The sequence below is a fragment of the Bison bison genome, unplaced genomic scaffold (genome assembly GCF_000754665.1).
Source record: "Bison bison bison isolate TAMUID 2011002044 unplaced genomic scaffold, Bison_UMD1.0 scf7180017864519, whole genome shotgun sequence".
NCBI classification, from domain to species: Eukaryota; Metazoa; Chordata; class Mammalia; order Artiodactyla; family Bovidae; genus Bison; species Bison bison.
Window position 1 is genome coordinate 4,931,396 of NW_011495072.1, and position 18,946 is coordinate 4,950,341.

At 47.9% G+C, this 18,946-nt stretch overlaps 1 protein-coding gene across 2 annotated transcripts in view; it reads right to left on the reverse strand.

The window, feature by feature from the left end:
- The window catches only part of VANGL1 (VANGL planar cell polarity protein 1), a 56,808-nt gene that overhangs the window by 10,454 nt on the left and 27,408 nt on the right, over nucleotides 1-18,946 (reverse strand). The window contains exons 5-7 of one of the 2 annotated variants that reach the window (XM_010830740.1): nucleotides 2,667-2,800; nucleotides 1,559-1,597; nucleotides 1,102-1,234 (exon numbers count right to left, since the gene is read on the reverse strand). In XM_010830740.1, the coding sequence (XP_010829042.1) occupies nucleotides 1,102-1,234; nucleotides 1,559-1,597; nucleotides 2,667-2,800 (306 nt within the window). The remainder of the gene's footprint in view (nucleotides 1-1,101; nucleotides 1,235-1,558; nucleotides 1,598-2,666; nucleotides 2,801-18,946) is intronic. The other variant, XM_010830741.1, reaches the window with a different exon arrangement.

Below are 18,946 nucleotides of genomic sequence, written 5' to 3' on the forward strand. Positions count from 1 at the left end.
TCAGACTTTATTTTTTTGGGCTGCAAAATCACTGCAGATGGTGACTGCAGCCATGAAATTAAAAGACGCTTACTCCTTGGAAGGAAAGTTATGACCAACCTAGATAGCATATTCAAAAGCAGAGACATTACTTTCCCAACAAAGGTTCGTCTAGTCAAGGCTATGGTTTTTCCTGTGGTCATGTATGGATGTGAGAGTTGGACTGTGAAGAAAGCTGAGCACCAAAGAATTGATGCTTTTGAACTGTGGTGTTGGAGAAGACTCTTGAGAGTCCCTTGGAGTGCAAGGAGATCCAACCAGTCCATTCTGAAGGAGATCAACCCTGGGATTTCTTTGGAAGGAATGATGCTAAAGCTGAAACTCCAGTACTTTGGCCACCTCATGCAAAGAGTTGACTCATTGGAAAAGACTCTGATGCTGGGAGGGATTGGGGGCAAGAGGAGAAGGGGATGACAGAGGATGAGATGGCTGGATGGCATCACTGACTCGATGGACGTGAGTCTGAGTGAACTCCGGGAGTTGGTGTTGGATAGGGAGGCCTGGCGTGCTGCGATTCATGGGATCACAAAGAGTCAGACACAACTGAGCGACTGAACTGATTATATGTAGGAAGACTTCCCTGTTGGCTCAGAAGATAAAGAATCCGCCTCAGGGCAGGAGACCCAGTTTGATCCCTTGGTTTGTGAAGATTCCCTTGGACTGAACTGAACCTGGAAGAGGGGATGGCAACCCACTCCAGTATTCTGGCCTGGAGAACCCCATGGACAGAGGAGCCTGGCAGGCTACAGTCCATAGGGTCGCAGAGTCAGACATGACTGGAGCGACTTAACACGCATGCACATTATATGTAGGATGGATAAACAACAAGGTCCCATTGAATGGCACAGGAAACTATATTCAAAATCTCATGATAAACCATAACAGAAAAAATACGAAGAAGAATGTCTATGTATGTATAAGAATCACTTTGCTATACAGTAGAAATTAACATGACATTGTAAATCAACTACATTTCAGTAAAATAAATTTAATAAAAAGAGTCGGTGTACATTCAAAAAGAAAGTCTGGTCAGGGTGCTGGTGTGGGGGCTGGGCAGTGTACCTTGCTCTCCGCTTCTTCACCCGCCGCTCATGTTCCGCCTCCTCGTAATACAACTCATTGTGACTCGAGTCCCTGCGCCGAGCAGCTGCGGCGATCATCGCCCGGGACTGACCAGTGGCGTTGTTACTGGGGCCTTTGGGGGAAAGGACGGTGGAGGAAGGACAGTTTTAATGCCTTGGGGTGAGATACAGCAGAAAACAAGTCTACAGGCTGTCAGTACCGTCTGCCCAACCCCTGTGAAGCCCATATACAAATCCCAAAGGTAACCTCCCAGAAAGATGAACATGACCCCTGCTCTGTGCTCAAAATGCTCACAAGAAGAAGGCAGTCTCCTGAAACCCCAATCTGATGAATGGAAATGGAAAAAAAAAAAAAAAAAACTCCATAGGAGATGAAAAACGCTTGACAATTAAAATGCTGACCCATAATAACAGAGTGTGCTGAAGATGTTATTTACCATCTGTCACAGGAAGTTCCAGTTTGGCCATCAGAGCAGCTGGAACATGCATTTCAGCGATGAGACAATGGGAGAGAATGAAAGGGATGGGGAGAAAAGGACAGAGAAAAGAGTCAACGCCCAGAGACACTGACCATGCTCCTGCTGAAGAGTCAATGCCCACAGAGACAATGACCACGCTCCCGCTGGAGTGTCATGGTAACCACAAGTGTTACAGAAAAGACCCATGCTTGGGGCTTGCAAAATGTCATGTTCATTAATAAAGACCTAGAATTCCTGGTCTCATAGCCCTGACCATGGATCGCCTGAACTTTTCAGAAGGACAAGGTAGATAGCATGCTTTCTTATGTAGTATCTACTTAATGGCTTGGCTGGCTAATGGGATTCTGCACTAAGTTTTCAGATCACAGGTGAAATTTACCAATCCTTTAGGATTCACAAGAGAGTGAACATCTCATGTAGCCAAAAGGATAAAAAAAAAAAATCAGGCAGGATATTGTCACCCAAACTGACACCACCTCTAAATTACTGGACTTGTTCACAATGTGATCCTCTTCTAGGCTGCAAAGCTCTTGCCCTGACCCAAGGTGTCCTGTTTCTTGCACTTACCCATCTGATGGCCTGAAGCTCTGATGTCCCCACCCTCGCCTCTGGCCTCCCTCCACCCACTCAACCCCAGCTCCCAGCCAGGACTGAGAAACGCCTGTAAGAACCTCACCAGATGCTTGAACTGGGAGTTAGAGTCTTAACAGACTGGGGTAGCTGAATCTTCTGGTAATTTATCCAAATTTTGAAAAGCAGCCTTTCCTATGACCTTTCAATGTATGATGTTCACAGCAAGAGGCAGAAAAACTACATCACGTAGTTTTCATAAACCTCAAGATGAATGAAACTCCCACACATGTAGACTGTAAATCAACATTTCTGTAAAAATATGTTTGCCAGCAAAAAAAAAGAAAAAAAGAGGAAAAGAAAAAATTGTTCTGACATGAGCATGTACCATAAAGGCAAACTGTGAGAGGAACAGAACCAAATGGAACAGAATTTAACCTATGCAGTTGTCCACCTGCTCCCACATCCACCAGAGACACCACTTCAAGGCACATACCATCTACGTTGTAGACTTTCAGCCCGGCCATGTGCTTGGCTGCTCGGAATTTGGAGGCTGTTAGGAGGTTGGGGTTATAGATGGTGAAATCTTTATAGTAATTTTCCAGAACCACCAATGCTGCTCGCTGGATACTAAGAAAAGAAGGTAAAATTAATGCAGTTTTTTCCCCAGTAGCTCCTATGTGAAAAAAAAAAAACATATTTTGGAGTCAGGTAAAATAATAAAACACCAAAGATAGCCTCATACAGAAGGCTCCTGGGTTTCACCACATCTTTTGTCTCCAGGATGAAAATTTAAAGACAAAACTAAGCCCCATCGTCCACTGGATTCTATGTCTTCTCCCAGGCCACATCATTAGCCACATCAAATGTAGCCAGCAGGTGAGAAGGGAATGTTACAACTTCTCATTTAGATTTGTTTAGACTACACAGAACTAGCCTCATTTTTCCAGTTTACAGAAGAGCAAACTAAGGACCCCCCAAAAGGTCAAGAGACTTACAGATGGCCTCAGAGCTACTGAGTATAGATTAAGAGCTACAGAGAATAGACTAAGTTTCTCAGGTTCCAGAGCAGTGTCTCCACATACACCTCATTGCCCCCAGGGGAAGGAAGGTAGGGTTTTCAGTTTCCTATAGCTCAGACAACACCTGCACAGAGCAGATGCACTGGAAAGATGCTAGCTGCAGACACCTCCTTCTCTTAGTCCCACCCATCCCAGGCCTGCGAGAACGCTCTCTTTCAGAGGAAGTAAGACCCTTTTCCCTCCCCTGAGGTCTCAGCTGAGACCTCCCTTGTTCTTGGTCTGCAAGTCCTCCAGCTCCATGAGTTGCCGCCTCCGTCCCTCCAAGAAGGTATGTGAAGGGGACTCTCCCTGCCAGTGTCCTGAGATCTCTAACCCGTCCTTTGCTTGGCCCCTCTGCAAGTAGTGGAGGAGCAGAGAAGAGGTGGCAGGGTTGGGTAGCGGCGCTGGGGCACCCATCCTCGGTATCAGTCGCAAAAGAACAGGTTCTTAGTCACAGATGCGGGACACTCCCCAAAGAGTGATCTATACTAACACAGCCAGGGATTTTACATACTTCATCTCACCTGACACTCACAATCATTCAAGGGAAGAAAACCAAGGCTCAAAAATCTATGACCTGCAAGCAGGATAACAACTGCCGAACAGCAGCATTGGAACTTCAATCTGGATCTCCAGCCTCTAACATGTGCTCCTTCTCCCAGATGTGTGGCCGCTGTAGGACAGTGTACGTATGTACCAACCTCTCCAGGTCTCTTAGACGTTCACTAACCACTGGTATGCTAAACTCCACAGTTATTTGTATTCTGCCCTTTATATTTGTCTTTCTGGTTACTTCCTAAGTGCTTGTGTCAAGTCACTTCAGTCATGTCCGACTCTTTGAGTCCCTATGGACTTTTGCCCACCAGGCTCCTCTGTCCATTCTCCAGGCCAGAATACTGGAGTGGGTTGCCATTTCCTCCTCCAGGGGATCTTCCCAACCCAGGGATCGAACTCAAGTCTCCTGCAGCTCTGGCATTGAAGGCAGACTCTTCGCCGCTGAAGTAGATGCGCTTATAAGGATTATTTACAATAGCCTGGGCACCAGGACACAACTGCCTTTAATTCCTAGAGGATTCCATTGCCTGCTACACCTCTCCAACTGGCTCAGGGATCTTCACACCAAGACAAGAGAGCCCCTAACCTATCAGTTTGACACTGTCAATCTAGTCCTCTGCTCCCCTTGGGGTCGTGTCCCCAGAGTTTAACATGGGAATTGAAAAACAGTCTAGACGTCAATCAGCTAACCTCCTTGAGGGCTGAGTCACAGCAGTACTTTCTGACTCATATCCCCACACAGGACCTTGATCTGTGATCTGCATTCAGTCCAGGCTTAGTATCAACCTAGATATGCACATTCATGCAGGGCTGTGGAGAAGTGGCAAGATCAACTTCCAGTAACAGAAGAATAAGATTCCTAAGAGCAAACCCACATTCAAAAGCCCTAGTCATTTCGTTTCTCAGTCGCCCACTCATCATGTTCATATTTAAGTACCTGCCTCAGTAAAGTCCTGGGAATGCAAAAATAGGGTGGGAGGAGCTTCTCCTTGCTGATGGAAGTGGAAAGGAAGCTCTGTGACCACCAACTGGAATGCACAGGAGCCGAGGAAGCACAGAGGAGGGCTTCTAACCACCCAGGACTTGGGTGGGCACCTGGGTGGGCTTCCTGAGGAAGTCAAGTGGCCCTTGAGGTTTGTGTGTCACAGATGTTTGTGCAGAAGACTTCCCGACTTCCACAGACGCCCCTGCCCAGCAGATCCCTGGTTCAGCATGGTCAGCCTCCTCCCTGTCACTCCTTCCACCAGAGGCAGGGCACGTGCTGCTTCGACACACCTGCTCCATCCTAGACTGACCTGGTCACTTGTCATAGACAAACGCTCCGGAGCTCCTGTGTACCTCGTCCCCCTGCCCAGGCGCTGCTTTTCCAAAGTCTCTGGGCTTTTTAGAGATGAGGAGCCCCTCCACACAGACACAGGTCTGTTCACACACACAGATTCTCGGCTTGCAGACCACTCCACCCCACACTCCTGTGCTGACACAGACACATCTCAAGAGGCCTGGATTCCAGGAATACTTCCAGCACAGAAGTATTCCCCTGATCAAGATTTAAAACTTGGTTATTCTCAGGCCTGTCTTCAAAGCAAACCCTCTGTGGTTGAGGGGTTTGGCTTTTTTGTTTGGCTAGCCCGCAAGGAGGAGCCCAGATCATCACACTAACTCAGCTGGGGCCTGGGAGGGGGAGAGGGAACGGCTGGACTGGAGCCCGGTGCCATATTTTCCAACCTCTCTGCCCCCCATACCACCATGTCACTCAGAGAAAGGGTGTCTGCCCACGCCCAGCTAGGGAAGGGGGCTTCCAGCATGATGCTCTCCAAGCTGGACAAGTCCACAGCCAGCATCATGCCAGAGTCATGCCAGAGCCCCGGGCGGCCTAGGGAGGGCTCAGGGTCCAGACAGCTAACACGGGACAGGTGGCATTCTCCTCCTCCAGCCCCGTCTCAACAGAGGCTCCAGAAAGCCCCAGAAGCAACTGTGGACCTGCTCTCCATCCCCACCCCAACCCCTGCCCACAAGGTGACAGCTAAAGTGGAAGCTAAAATGGAAAAAAAAAACAAAAAACAAAAAAACCCCACAAAGCTGAGATTTGGATTAAAATCCAGTCTGTCTTTCCTCATCTTTTCAAAGACAGCAAACTATGTGATATATGAATGGAGTCTTGCTGGCGAGTCGGCATGATCATCACTTGCATTAAGCACTGGGCTGTGCCGCCTGCTTATCAGAGCAGAGGTGTCAGACCCCATTAGGGGGCGGAGCTCTGTGCCCACGTCCACGCCACGTTCTTCTCCATGTTCTCCCTCACAACTGGCTATCAAAGTCATTCCTAGTTGCTGTTAACCTCGCTGCCTCGGGCCATCACCCTCTGTCCCTGTACACCTTCAACGTTAGGGTAAACAGAGAAAATGAGCTTTGAGGCACCTGAGTGAGGACCTCTACTCAGACTAAGAGACACTCGCTCCAGTACAACAGTCTGATGTCAATTTCAACCCCAAATGTGAAGTTTTTTTCGTTTCTATTCTGGCTCCTGATTCATGCTCTGGATTAGTTGAGTTTGTTCGATAACCAGGATAAAAGAAATCCATGACTAATGCACCTACTGAGGGGATACCCTGCACCCTGGCATTGGTCTAGGTCATGGCCCCACAAGGCCAGGATGCAGGAGCACCCCCTGTCCTCAGCCAGTGTGGGGATTCAGAAGCCACCTGCCTCTGCTCCTTGTGTGCGTGCTAAATCGCTTTAGTTGTGTATGACTCTGTCCAAGCCTGTGAACTGTAGACAGCCAGGCTCTTCTGTTCATGGGATTCTCCAGGCAAGAATACTGGTGTGGGTGGTCATGCCATCCTCCAGGGGATCTTCCTGACCGAGCAATCGAACATGAGTCTCTTCCATCTCCTGCACTGGCAGTGAGGTTCTTTACCACTAGCACCATCCTTAGCATCTTTCAAATGTAGCATCTCGCAGGGCCGAAGGAGAGCTGACTTCTTTCAGGAAACCTTTCCAACCCTCCGGACCCCACTAATCTCTCAGGAGAGTCTCAAGTGCTAGGCTATCTCTCCAGCAAGCCTGTGAAATCTCCCCCTATCCCGCTGCACAGGGAGACACCTTCTGTGGCTTCCCCACAGTGCACAGTACTCGTTGGCCCAGCCTGCTCACTGAGAAAACCCCAGACCTGCCAGAAGTATAGGATCAATTCTGAGCATGTATTTCCTAAAACCATGGAGTTTTAGAAGCAAAGGGGTTTCAGAGATGAACAAAAGCAAACCCTTCAACTAGTCCCAGTCTCCAGACGAGATCATTTCAGGGGAAGGAGGGAGGCAAGAAAAACCAAGTTGGTGAGAAACGTGCCGCCTCTCTTATCACCATCACAGTCAGAGACAAAAGGCAGTAACCTGGCTAAACAGTCCTCATGCGGAAACCCTGTAATCATCAGGTGGAGCCTGACGTCCAGATTGATTGTGGACAGGGCTCCACCAAAACCTCATGGCAAGGAGCACTTTCCCAAGATATGGAGCTCTGAGCTCAATAATTACTGCATTTTAATACAGCCTCCCAAGTCACTACCCAGGGAAATACCTGTCTTCACAGACTGCATATACATGGGGAAAACAGCCCATAGATACACACAGCTTGTAAGAGAAATTCACTGCACATAAAGACAAAAGTACCGGGCTTCGTGGCTCAGGGGTAAAGATTCCTCCTGCCAGTGCGGAAGACAGGGTTTCGATCTCTGGTTCAGGAAGATCTCACACCACAACTATTGAGCCTAGAGCCCAGGAGCCACAACTACTGAAGTCTTTGCGCCCTAGAGCCTGTGCTCTGCAACACGAGAAGCCACTGCAATGAAAAGCCCGCACACCGCAATTAGAGAAAAGCCCGTGCAGCAATGAAGAACCAGACAAAAGTTAAAAAAATAACTTAAAGAGAAAAAAGCAAGTACAGGAATCCCAAATGGGCCTAGGAAAGGACAACATAGACGACGGAATACCCATGATCAGGACCAGAAGTAGCCGATATCGTTCCCAATGGGAAAGTAAACCCCCCAACACTACTTGGTCCAAACGTGAGCCCATGGACAAGACAGGGCAGCGATGGATCAGCACAGATGTCTGAGGGAATTCAACATCCACAGTGGAATCTGCAACTCACCCTTGCCTTACTGGCCTATATTCTTTTCAGGACAAAGAAGGTGGAATGTGAAATGCTGCATCTAATCAGCCATAAAACATCTTCCAGTGTCAGTGATAACCATCACACAAGTGCCATGGCAGTGGAGAAGAGAGCTCCACCTACATGCTACATCTCTAAAACACCAAGAGAAGCACCTCTGAACACAGTTCAAATTTTAGTTCATAAAACTCTGAAAGACATGCCTTCAAAAAATAAATTCTGAAAAAACCAAATTCATGTCCTGTGTATCTACACCTCTGCAGCCTCCACATGCTCTCTGATAGGGGGAGAAGAATGCACACTGCAAATGGTGCGGGCTTGGGACCCAGAGAACATGACCCCTGACTCTTCCATTATTCTCTGGCCTTGAACAAATTAACTCATTTCTCCCCACCCCAGATTCTTCATCTGTAAGATGAGACTATAACACCATAAGACAATCTCGCTGTAACATGGTACGCATGCATGCTAAGTTGCTCAGTTGTGTCTGACTCTTTGAGACCCTAATGGACAGTAGCCCTTCAGGCTCCTCTGTCCATGGGATTCTCCAGGCAAGAATACTGGAATGGGTTGCCATGCCCTCCTCCAGGGGATCTTCCCAACACAGGGGTCAAACCCACATCTCTTACATCTCCTGAACTGGCAGGCAGGTTCTTTACCACTGGTGCCACCTGGGAACAGCCTATAACATGCTCAATTGTATAAAATGTATGACTAAAAGGTTAATGAAGTGACGTGTGCAAGCCCAGTGCAGGCAGCTAGTCAGAAATTCTAGTGACAGATCCAAACATACAGGTCTGACCTGGGACTGGAGTCACCCATGGTAAATTGTCTCATAAGCATAAATGTCAATGGGGACAATTCCAAAGTCAATGACTTCCTAAGACTTCAACAGTTGGCACTAAGGTCAGGAAAAATGTTGGAGACTCAGAGTCTGCCCTCCACTTTCCTATTTCCCAAGAGGAAGTTGCCTGCCTGGTTTAGGTTTGTTTTAAAGATTAAATGAGATAATAAACTTTAAGGTCCTGACCTAAAGCAAATGGCCATTAATGGTAGCACCGTGAGCTTACCTGTCCAGGTTTATTGTGGGGGCCAATCTGTCCCCTGTGTGCACCTGGATGACCCTTCCCATCAAGGGCCGACACGTGGGCACCACGAACACCGGTCCCCTCTGTACTGTCTTCCTTAGGGACTCGGACTATAAAGTCAGGCTACTCTCTGTTTTTATGCAGTATTTGCTGCCAACTCTCAGCTTTCTGAAAAATCAAAACTATAGCTTCAGGGAGTCATCCTGGTATACAATGTAGACAATGCACTGACTTGGAGTCAGAGGGCCCGGATTCCAGTTCTGATCCTGTTGCTCTGTGAACTGTGTAAGTCATTTTCCCTTTTTTGGCCTGTTTACTGGCTGATGATGGAGCGAGAATACCAACTATTGCATTTGGTTGTTGACAAGAGCAAATGAAAACCTGCCAGTGAAAGAGTCTATAAACTATAAAGGATTATATGAACATAAAGCATTATCATATTACTAAGGAATATGAGTATTTTGTAGTGAGGGGTAGGGTTGTTTGTTGGCTAAAATATTCACCCCATTCCTGGACATCAAAGCATGACTCAATCTCTACTTACATCAAACCACAACATTTTAGAAATGAAGAGAGTTTCAGTGTTCACCTACCTAATCATAGACTCAAGAATTAGAGAAATCAGAGTCCATCTAGTCCCAACTTCCAATCCAAGCACCGGCTCTTTAAAATACCCCAGAAATCATTCAGCCTATGCTTGATAAGAAAATGTACTCTCACTTTGTACTAAAATGACCTTATTTTAAGTTCTACCCACTGGTCCACTGGCCACCCGCCCCCCCACTCCACCCACTTCCTTCCACACCCAAGCCCCTTTTTCTTGTGAATGTCCAACAAATACTAGAAGAAAACAATTGTGGACATAAATCTCCCTTTTAACCTTCCTATTTTGCAGATAAGGGCCTGAGACGTTAAAAAAAAAGCATTGCCTGCGCCCCCCGCCCCCCCGCCCCCGACACCCAGTACAGAGTTGTCTATTTCCTGTTCATTCACTTTTCCTTGGATTTGACTGGGACTTCCGCAATTAATCTTGTTGTTTTTGTTCAGTTGCTCAGTTGTGTCCAACTCTTTGTGACCCCATGGACTGCAGCATGCCAGGCTTCCCTGTCCTTCACCATCTCCCGGAGTTTGCTCAAAGTCACGTCCATTGAGTCAATGATGCCATCCAACCATCTCATCCTCTGTAGTCCCCTTTTCCTTCTGCCTTCAATCTTTCCCAGCATCAGGGTCTTTTCCGATAAGTTGGCTCTTGGCATCAGGTGGCCAAAGTACTGGAGCTTCAGCATCAGTCCTTCAATGAATATGCCAAAGTACTGGAGCTTCAGCTTCAGGATCAGTCCTTCCAATGAATATTCAAGATTGATTTCCTTTAGGATTGACTGGTTTGATCTCCTTAATCTAGTACATGCTATTAAAATCAGAAATATTAAGGCTTTAGAGCTCACTCATCAGAGGCACACTTTGCAGCTTTAATCTTCTCCCAGAGCAAAGAGAAAGGGTCTGACAGGGTCAGGTGGGGAAGCCTTGCACCGGTTTTAGCCACCTCTTTTCAAATGTTAATTGCTTCCTTTAGCTTGTCAACAAAAACAGCTTTCCCAGTGTGTGAAAAACAAGAAAGCATTTCTTACATGCTATTGCCCCATACAAACGCCAGCTTTGCTGTTGATAATGCTTTCCGACTGTGGTGCTGGAGAAGACTCTTAGAGTCTCTTGGACAGCAAGTAGATCAAACCAGTCAATGACTCAATGGACGTGAATTTAAGCAAACTCCAGGAGATAGTGAAGGACGGGGGAGCCTGATGTGCTGCAGTCCATGGGGTTGCCAAGAGGCAGACACGACCTAGCGACTGAACAACAGCAACAACAGAAAAACCCCACCAACAGGAAGGCATTGGACAGACAGTGTTCTGACCACAGAGTGAAATCCACAAAGCCCCCTTCCAGGGTCAATTTTCGTTATCCTGCCAGCCAACTATAGACGCTGACGTTCAGAAAGATCTTAATGACCAGCCTTCACAACTCCATCCACAGGCAAGTATTAATAGAAATTGTGAACACCCACTAAATCCCAAGTTCTGGGATGGATGTGAATGACACCTCATGGGGCTCACAATCCCATCAATGATGACAACCACCTGAACAGGTAAGTACAGTGAGTGACCCGGGGCTGAGACAGAGCATTTGAGTGGAGGGGTTTCAGGTGAAGATCCACAGAGAAGGCAGAACCGAGTCTGAGCTCAGTCTTAAAAGATGAATGATGGTCAAACCTTATGGAAGAAAGCATCACAGGCAGAAACAGACTGGTGTTCAACAATCCTCCTAAGTGGCTACGACAAGAGCAATGGGGTCACAGGGGAAGAGCACCAAGGACTGAAGGCAGCTGCCAGAAGCCAGGAGGAGCAAGGAAGGCCTCTTTCTGGGTGCAGAGAAAACATGCCCTGCCAGCCACTCAGTTTGTGGTCCTCAGTGGCTCAATGATAAAGAATCCACCTGCAATGCAGAAGCTGCAGGAGATGCAGGTGGGGAAGAGCCCCTGAAGGAGGGCACGGCAACCCACTCCAGTGTCCTTGCCTGGAGAATCCCATGGACACAGAAGCCTCGTGGGCTATAGTCCATAGGGTCACAAAGAATTGGATACGACTGAAATGACTTAGCCCACAGGCACGCCAGCCACCATGGAAGTGAATACATTTCTGTGTAGTACAGAAGGATGGAGGCAGGTAGAGGGCAAGGCTGGGCTAAGGTTAATGGTGGCTGAGGCTCTGGACCAATGGCAAAGGAGAGAGGGTGAGCAGAGAGGCTGAGGAAGGAGAGGTCGGTAGGGACAGGGGTGGTAGAGAGGGTGAGCCAGCAGTAAAGACCCAGAGGACGAAGCCAGTAAAAGGAGCCTGGGTACCACAGCCACCCCAGCTCCTGCTCCTTAAGGTGTGCTACCCAGTAGATGCATTTTAGGCTGGAAACGGGTCTTTGAGAAAACTCTAAAATGAAGGATCCACAATGAAAATTGATTCAGCTCTTTGGGAAAATCCCACCCTGGGAGAGAAACGGATGACCTTGATTTGACCTGATTGCTACTTCTTGCCAGGACAGTCAACAAGGCGACAGCTTCCTGGATGTGTGGGTGTCACTGGACTTGGGAGATAAACTGACTTCCACGTGACCAACAGTCAGGAGTGTTTGCAGTAATGCTGGGACTCATTCATGTGAGTCCCAGAGATGCAAATATGATTACCCCTGAACGCTGCTGCCACCTCCTCTGCTGAGAACTGGACACACCAGTGTTTATACCCTCTGGCCCTCCTGCCCTTTAATTAGAATGTCTGTCCTACTGGGGCCAGTAGCCTACGCAAGTCCCACGTAGATAACAGGCAATGATCACCTTGGAACCTGAGGACAGGGAGCAGCAAAAACTGGAATCTGCTTGTGTTCACACAGGTCTGGGTTAGGATGCAGGAAGATGTGGGAGAAAGGCAGGATCTTCCGGGACCTTGTCATGACAGGGGAACACACACGGCTGCTTGAGATCTCGAAGTGAGGCCCATCCTGAGAGGGGACAGTGGTTAGCATCCCTGTCCTGCTGCTGAGGTCCGAGGAGGCCCTTCCCTAGGCCACATGGATTCCCCGGTGACCCAGGCCTGCTAGAACCTTGGCTTCAGTGACCACGTTCTCTGAATCAAGATCCGCAAACTGGCAGGTGTCCCTGGATAAGGCTTTGAGCACCGGCTGCAGACAAGCCCTGTAGGAGATCCCACTGAAAACCAGCAAACTGCAACCAGACGCCAGGATAGCTACTTCCAGAAGGAAGGAGGTGAAATGAACGTGCGGTTTGGAGGGCACTCAGGGTACTTCAGGCCCTTTACTGTCCCTATTAAGGGAAGCACACTAACTGAAACTGCCCACCCTGGCCAAGCACCACAGTAACCACGTGGGTGAGTTATTTTACGACAGGAGATCTTGGTAAGGAACACAGAACTAATCAGCCACTACCAACCGGAAGAGTTCAGGAAAGGTCAAAAGGAGATACCACATGTCCAACCACCTCCCAGAATCCTTCTCTCAGGAATCTATCTTGGCTGAGCAATGGATAAGCCACCAGGAAGGACCCTGAGTCAGAATGCAAGAAAACCCGGAAACTAATCCCATCACCATAAAACCGAGACTGCAAGCCACGTGGCAGAGCAGCTCTCCTGGGTTCCCTCACCCTACTCTCTACTTGGGTGCCTGTTCCCAATAAAGTCTCTTGCTTTGTCAGCTCGTGTGTCTCCTTGGACAGTTCACTTCTGAGTGTTAGACAAGAGCCCACTCTTGGGCCCTAGAAGGGGTCACCCGTTCCTGTAACATCCTCCTTTAAGTTCCTGCTAAGAAAGTGTAACCTGGGAAACATCCTCTCTAATAAAACAAGCAAAGCCACAAAGAACCAGCTCAGAGGAGATCACACTGTCAGCACTGGGAGGACCGTGAGCACAGAAGTGGCTGACAGCTTTATACAACACCCTGGTCCTCCTAGTTGCAGGAACTAGACAACCAGACGCATGGCATCTGTCTAGGCTGGAACACTGCGATCACCGGGAGGTTCTGAGCTAGCTGACACGGCTGATGAGAGTCCCCACCCAGGGGATGATCCAGTCACGGCTGACTGTCCCACAACAGAAAGATGCTGGCAGACCCCGCAGGTGGGGGACCTACGGGCTGTGCTCCCCTCAAGTGACAGGCTTGGCTATGGCCACATCTGCCCTGAGAGCTTGCAGCCCACTTCCAGGCCAGGGCACAAGCCCCAGTGCACTGTCACCTCCCGCAGGGTCCAACCTGGGCAGCACCTGCCATGCCTGCGATGGGAATTCTGCCTTCCAAGCTTTAAATCACTGAGCTGAATCACACCAGATAAACATCAAAGACAACCACCTGTTCTGGGTGCCTTGAAAAGCAGATTTAGATCGGGACTGAGAGCAGCTCCAGACCCACCCAGGATGCTCGGCTGGCCTACTCTTATCCAGCCTCACATCCCTTGACTTGGGTACCTCTGGCCCTAAGAAGAACTGCAGGTGCCCACACAGAAAGATCTGGAGGCCAAGGGCAACAGGCCTAGCCAATGGATCTCTGCTTACAGAGACTAATCGAGGCCAATACAGAGCAGGACAGGGAAAGAGAGTCCTGTCCACTTGCCCTTGAGTGTTAGCACAGCACACACACTGCACTAAATCACACCCATTGGTCTGTGGAGGGGACGTGCAGAATGCTGGGCTGGCCGCGGGGCGAGTCCCTGGAAAACAGACCACACACCATTCCAGTGTGGACCCACCACCAGCTGCCCAGGGCCCTTGGGCAGACGGTAGAAACCAGGGTCACGTCCTGAGCTCCGGTCTGTCCGCTCTGCCTGGGAGCAGGGCTTGTGGGCAGATGCCGTGAGAGGGCAGCCTTCCCAGCTGTGGCTGCTGCCAGCAGGCAGCTGAGCAAACACAGGCTCACAGTGTCCAGCACCTTACACTCTCATTAAAGCCACTTTGAACAGGCACCGCAGGGCCAAACCACAAACGGCAGCTCTGAGCCCACCTTCCAAATTCTCCCACAGCAGAGCAGAGACTGAGCAAAACCTGACACTCTGCTCCTCAGCTCTTACTCATTCTTACCCTTTGTTTCCTTAGGGAGTGGGGATGGGGACTACAACTATCTTTACTGAAGAGCAGTTACACAAGAAGGTATATTTATAAAAATGAGACTGCATGCGAAGCCATAACCATAAAAATCATGAACCAAGACCTCTGGTGGTCATTTAAAAACACTCCCAACTTCAAAGGTGATGGAGCCAGGCTCTCGAGACAGCTGCTGCTGGTCTTGCATACGGAAGGGAGGGGTCCACAGCCCAGCCCGACAACCAAGCCCGATCAGCAGTGTAACCACCGGTTTTGATATTATTTGATCCAGAATCACAGACATAAGATTTCCAGTGGAGCTAGATAAACCCTGAAATAACCTTAACCTCCCTAGGAGACTCGCCCTTTCTCACCTCTAACTAGAAAGCCAAAGTGCCCATGGAGAGAAACAAGGACCCCTACTCAAGCTGAGAGGAAGGAGGCATGAGCTGGAGAGAGGACAACAGGAGCTCTGTTTCATGGGGTCAGGCTATGCTCACTGATCTGTGGTTTCCTGGGGCTTTGGGGTCAAAGGTCAACAGTATGGGGGAATGTTCCCGTCCTTAGCTCAGCCACCACAGATTGGGTGGCTTAAACAACAGAAACTTCTTTTCCTACAGATTTAGAGCCTCAAAGTCAAGTTCACGGTCTAGCCAGTTCGGTTTCTGCTGCAGACTCTCCCTGGCTTGCAGACGGCTGCCTTCTCGCTATGCTCTCATATGGTCTCTCCCCAGTCCGCATGTACCAGGAGAGAATGCACACAGGGAAGATCTCTGGTGCTTCTTATAAGGACACCAATTTAGTGTCCTTATAAGACACTAAAGACAAGACCGATGACCTCCCTGAACCTTAATCACTCCTTTAGAGGTCCTAACTCCAAATACAGCCAAACCAGGCTTTAGAGCTTCAACCTATGTATTTGTATGTGTGTTCAGTTACTCAGTTGTGTCCAATTCTTTAAGACCCTTGGGACTGTAGCCCACCAGGCTCCTCTGCCCAGGGGATTTTTCAGGCACGAATACTAGAGTGGGTTGCCATTTCCTCCTCCAGGGGATCTTCCCCACCTAGGGATCGAACCCGCATCTCCTGCATTGCAGGCGAATTCTTTACCACTGAGCCATCAACAAAGTCCCTCAACCTATGGATTTGGGGGTATGCAATTCAGCCGATAACATTCCATCTCTGGTTCCTCCAAATTCATGTCCTTCTTGCATGCAAAGCACATAAGCACATTCATTCCACAGTTCCCAAACTCTGAAATTATTCCAGCATCAACTCTAAGTGTAAAGTCCAAAATCTCATCTAATCAGATATGGATGGGACTTGAGGCAAAATTCCTCCCCAGCTGTAAACTGTGAAACCACACAAGTTATGCGTTTCCAAAATTTCACGGTGAATCAGGCACAAGAGAGACATTCCCATTCCAGAAAGACATTTCCATTCCAGAAAGATGAAACTGGAAAGAACGAAGGGGTGATGGGTCCTAAGCAAGTCCAAAATCTAGCAAGGTAAATTCCATCAGATCTTAACACTTGAGAACGATCCTCTTTAGCTTAACATTTTGTCCCTGGGGCCCACTGGGGTGGCCCATCACCCTCCTAAGGCTCTGTGGCCTGGCCCTGCCAATGGAACCAGGCCCACTGAAACCAAGGCAGGGGACCATCGTCTGAATCCAGGAAGAAGCAGCCTTGCCCCTGAGCCTGTGGAGGAGTGATGATCCTGAATCACCTTTGGAGTCATTCTCTTTTCCTGAAGGATAATGCATGTTCACGGCATTCCCTCATTTTAAAACACTTTCTCTGTTTCCTTTAGTCTCAGTTGACAGTGTTTCTACTGGCATAATCCCATCTTTATTCCTGGCTTCTGCTGAGATGACTGATTCCATCCCTGGTTCACACCTATACTAATCTCCTTATCAAACGGCTGTCAGTCACCTGTTGGTGTTCTCTTTAGTACACGCTTCCTCATTTTTTTGCAATATGGATAAGCTGAGAATCATTCAATTCTTCAAGTTCTGGTTACCTTTTGCTTAACAATTCCTTCTTCAGTTCCTCTCTTTTCTTCATTTTAAAATAAGGAGTAAGGAGGACTCAAGCTGTACCTTCCATAGTTTGCTTAGAAATCTCTTCAGCTAAAAAACCCAATTTCATTGCTTGCAAGTTCTACCTTCCACAAAACACTAGAACAGAAACATAATCCCATGAAGTTCTTTGCCATTTTATTACAGAGATCACATTTTCTTCATTGTTCAAATACATGTTCCTTGTTTTCTCATTTATAGCTATGAATTTTGGAGGGAACATAGTCTACAATAGTTCTAACACAAGGCTGCAACCATGCACAATCATAAATTTTCACTGTTTGAAAATCAATCCAAGAATCATTTCTTCTAATGCATGAGTGGTCCTGTGAGCAGTAACCAGACCTTTGATTAAAAGGTCCATGGTCAATGCCAATGTATAAGGTACTCTTAGTCTCAATGAATGAAACATTGAGTTAAAAAAACCCGGCTGGCTGGATTAGGCAAAATGGAGCTTCAGCAATCTGAGTATCTCACACAACGGGTCACTGTGAATAGACAAGTTTCACAGAAGACCAAGATGAGAGTTAACTCTGCTTTTGTGGCTTCTGTGTCTTTCTCCTTGTTTATGACTATCAGCTATCACCCTCCTCTGATGTTCACATGACCTCTGTACAGCAGCTCTTTCTCTGATGTAAAATATGTTACTTCTGGACTCTGGGAGGAATTGAAGTTAATAATTAAACTTTTTAGAACTATAAGTATGTGCAGGCTCTGAAAATGAGAGCCTGAGGTTGTCTTGGGAGCCTGCCACACCATGGGCCCTACTGAACCAACCCTTCCAAAAGTCCCTAACTTGTGCAGTCCTTGCTCCTTAAATCTGGGCTGGGGCTTTGACTTGCTCTAAGAAGAGAATGCAACGCAAGGTACCGGTTGAGTTCCAGGCTTAAGCCTTAACAGGCCTGAGAACTTCTGCTTAGGAGCCTGAGACGTTGCAGTACACGAATGAAGAAACTACTCCGCAGGGGGAAGGCCCTCTGGGGAAGAAGAGAACCACAGAATAACCTGGACAGGAGAGCAGCCCAATCCCAGTTGACTCACCACAGGACTGCAATCACACAGGGACCACTGGCCAGACCAGCCAAAGAACTGCCCAGCTGAGCCCTGCCCACAGAACTATGAGAAATAATAATGTTGCCAAAACTAGTAAGTTTTAGGGTAGTTTTAACAGCAACAAATAAAAGAGGTGTTCTTTGGGACATGTGACAAACAGAAAGTTAAAAAGGTTTGACCAGACAAAGGCTCAAACCTACTTGCTACTGTGGTCATGACGCAGAGGTCTGCTTGTGACTGCTTGAATGAAAGAACCAATGGGGCTAAGGAATGACTGCAGAGTGGGGGCCAGGCATCTCTGACAGTGCTCTTCATCCCTTCCTGTCCAGCCCTGAAGCTATGATTTAAATGAGACAGAATAATGCGTATAAAAATAGCTAGCACTCAGCTCGGCTCACAGTAAGCACTCAAAAAGTGCTTAAAAATTTCACTCATGCATTCTTAAAGCAGCGAACATGAACACATACGTTCCTGGGCACCATGGTGAAATGCTTAAGATCATCCTGGAACCAGCCTGGGCTCAAACCCTACCTCCCACAATTACAAGCTGTATGGCCACAGACAACCTATGTAACTCCTCCAAGCCCCAGTTTCCTCATCTGAAAATGAAGAAAACACGCCTACCTTGCAGGACTGCTGTGACGATTAAGTGATTTACATGGTAAGAGTTTAGAAGGTGCCTAGCATATGGCAAGGACTACATCACTGCTAACTGGTAAGGTTTCCACTGCTGTTGCTTTGTTCTGCCACTTGGATTCAGTCAGTCAATTGTACTAGCTGCTATGCTCGAACAGTCACAGTGTTTACCTTTAAAGATTTCAAAACTGAGAAATCATTAATGAGGATCATTAAACATCATTTCAAGTCTCTTTTCTCCTGGGTTTCTCTCCATATATAGTCAGCTACTGACTGGGGACTTCCCTGGTGGTCCAGTGATTGGGAGTGGTCCACGCTCCCAATACAGGGGGCCCAGGTTCTACCCCTGGTCAGAGAACCAGATCCCACACGCCAAAACTAAGAGTTCGAATGCCCTAAGAAAGATTCTGCATGCCACAACTAAGAATCCTGCATGCCACAATGAAGATAAAAGATTCCTCATGCCACAATTAAGACCTGGCACAGCCAAATAAATATTTTATAAA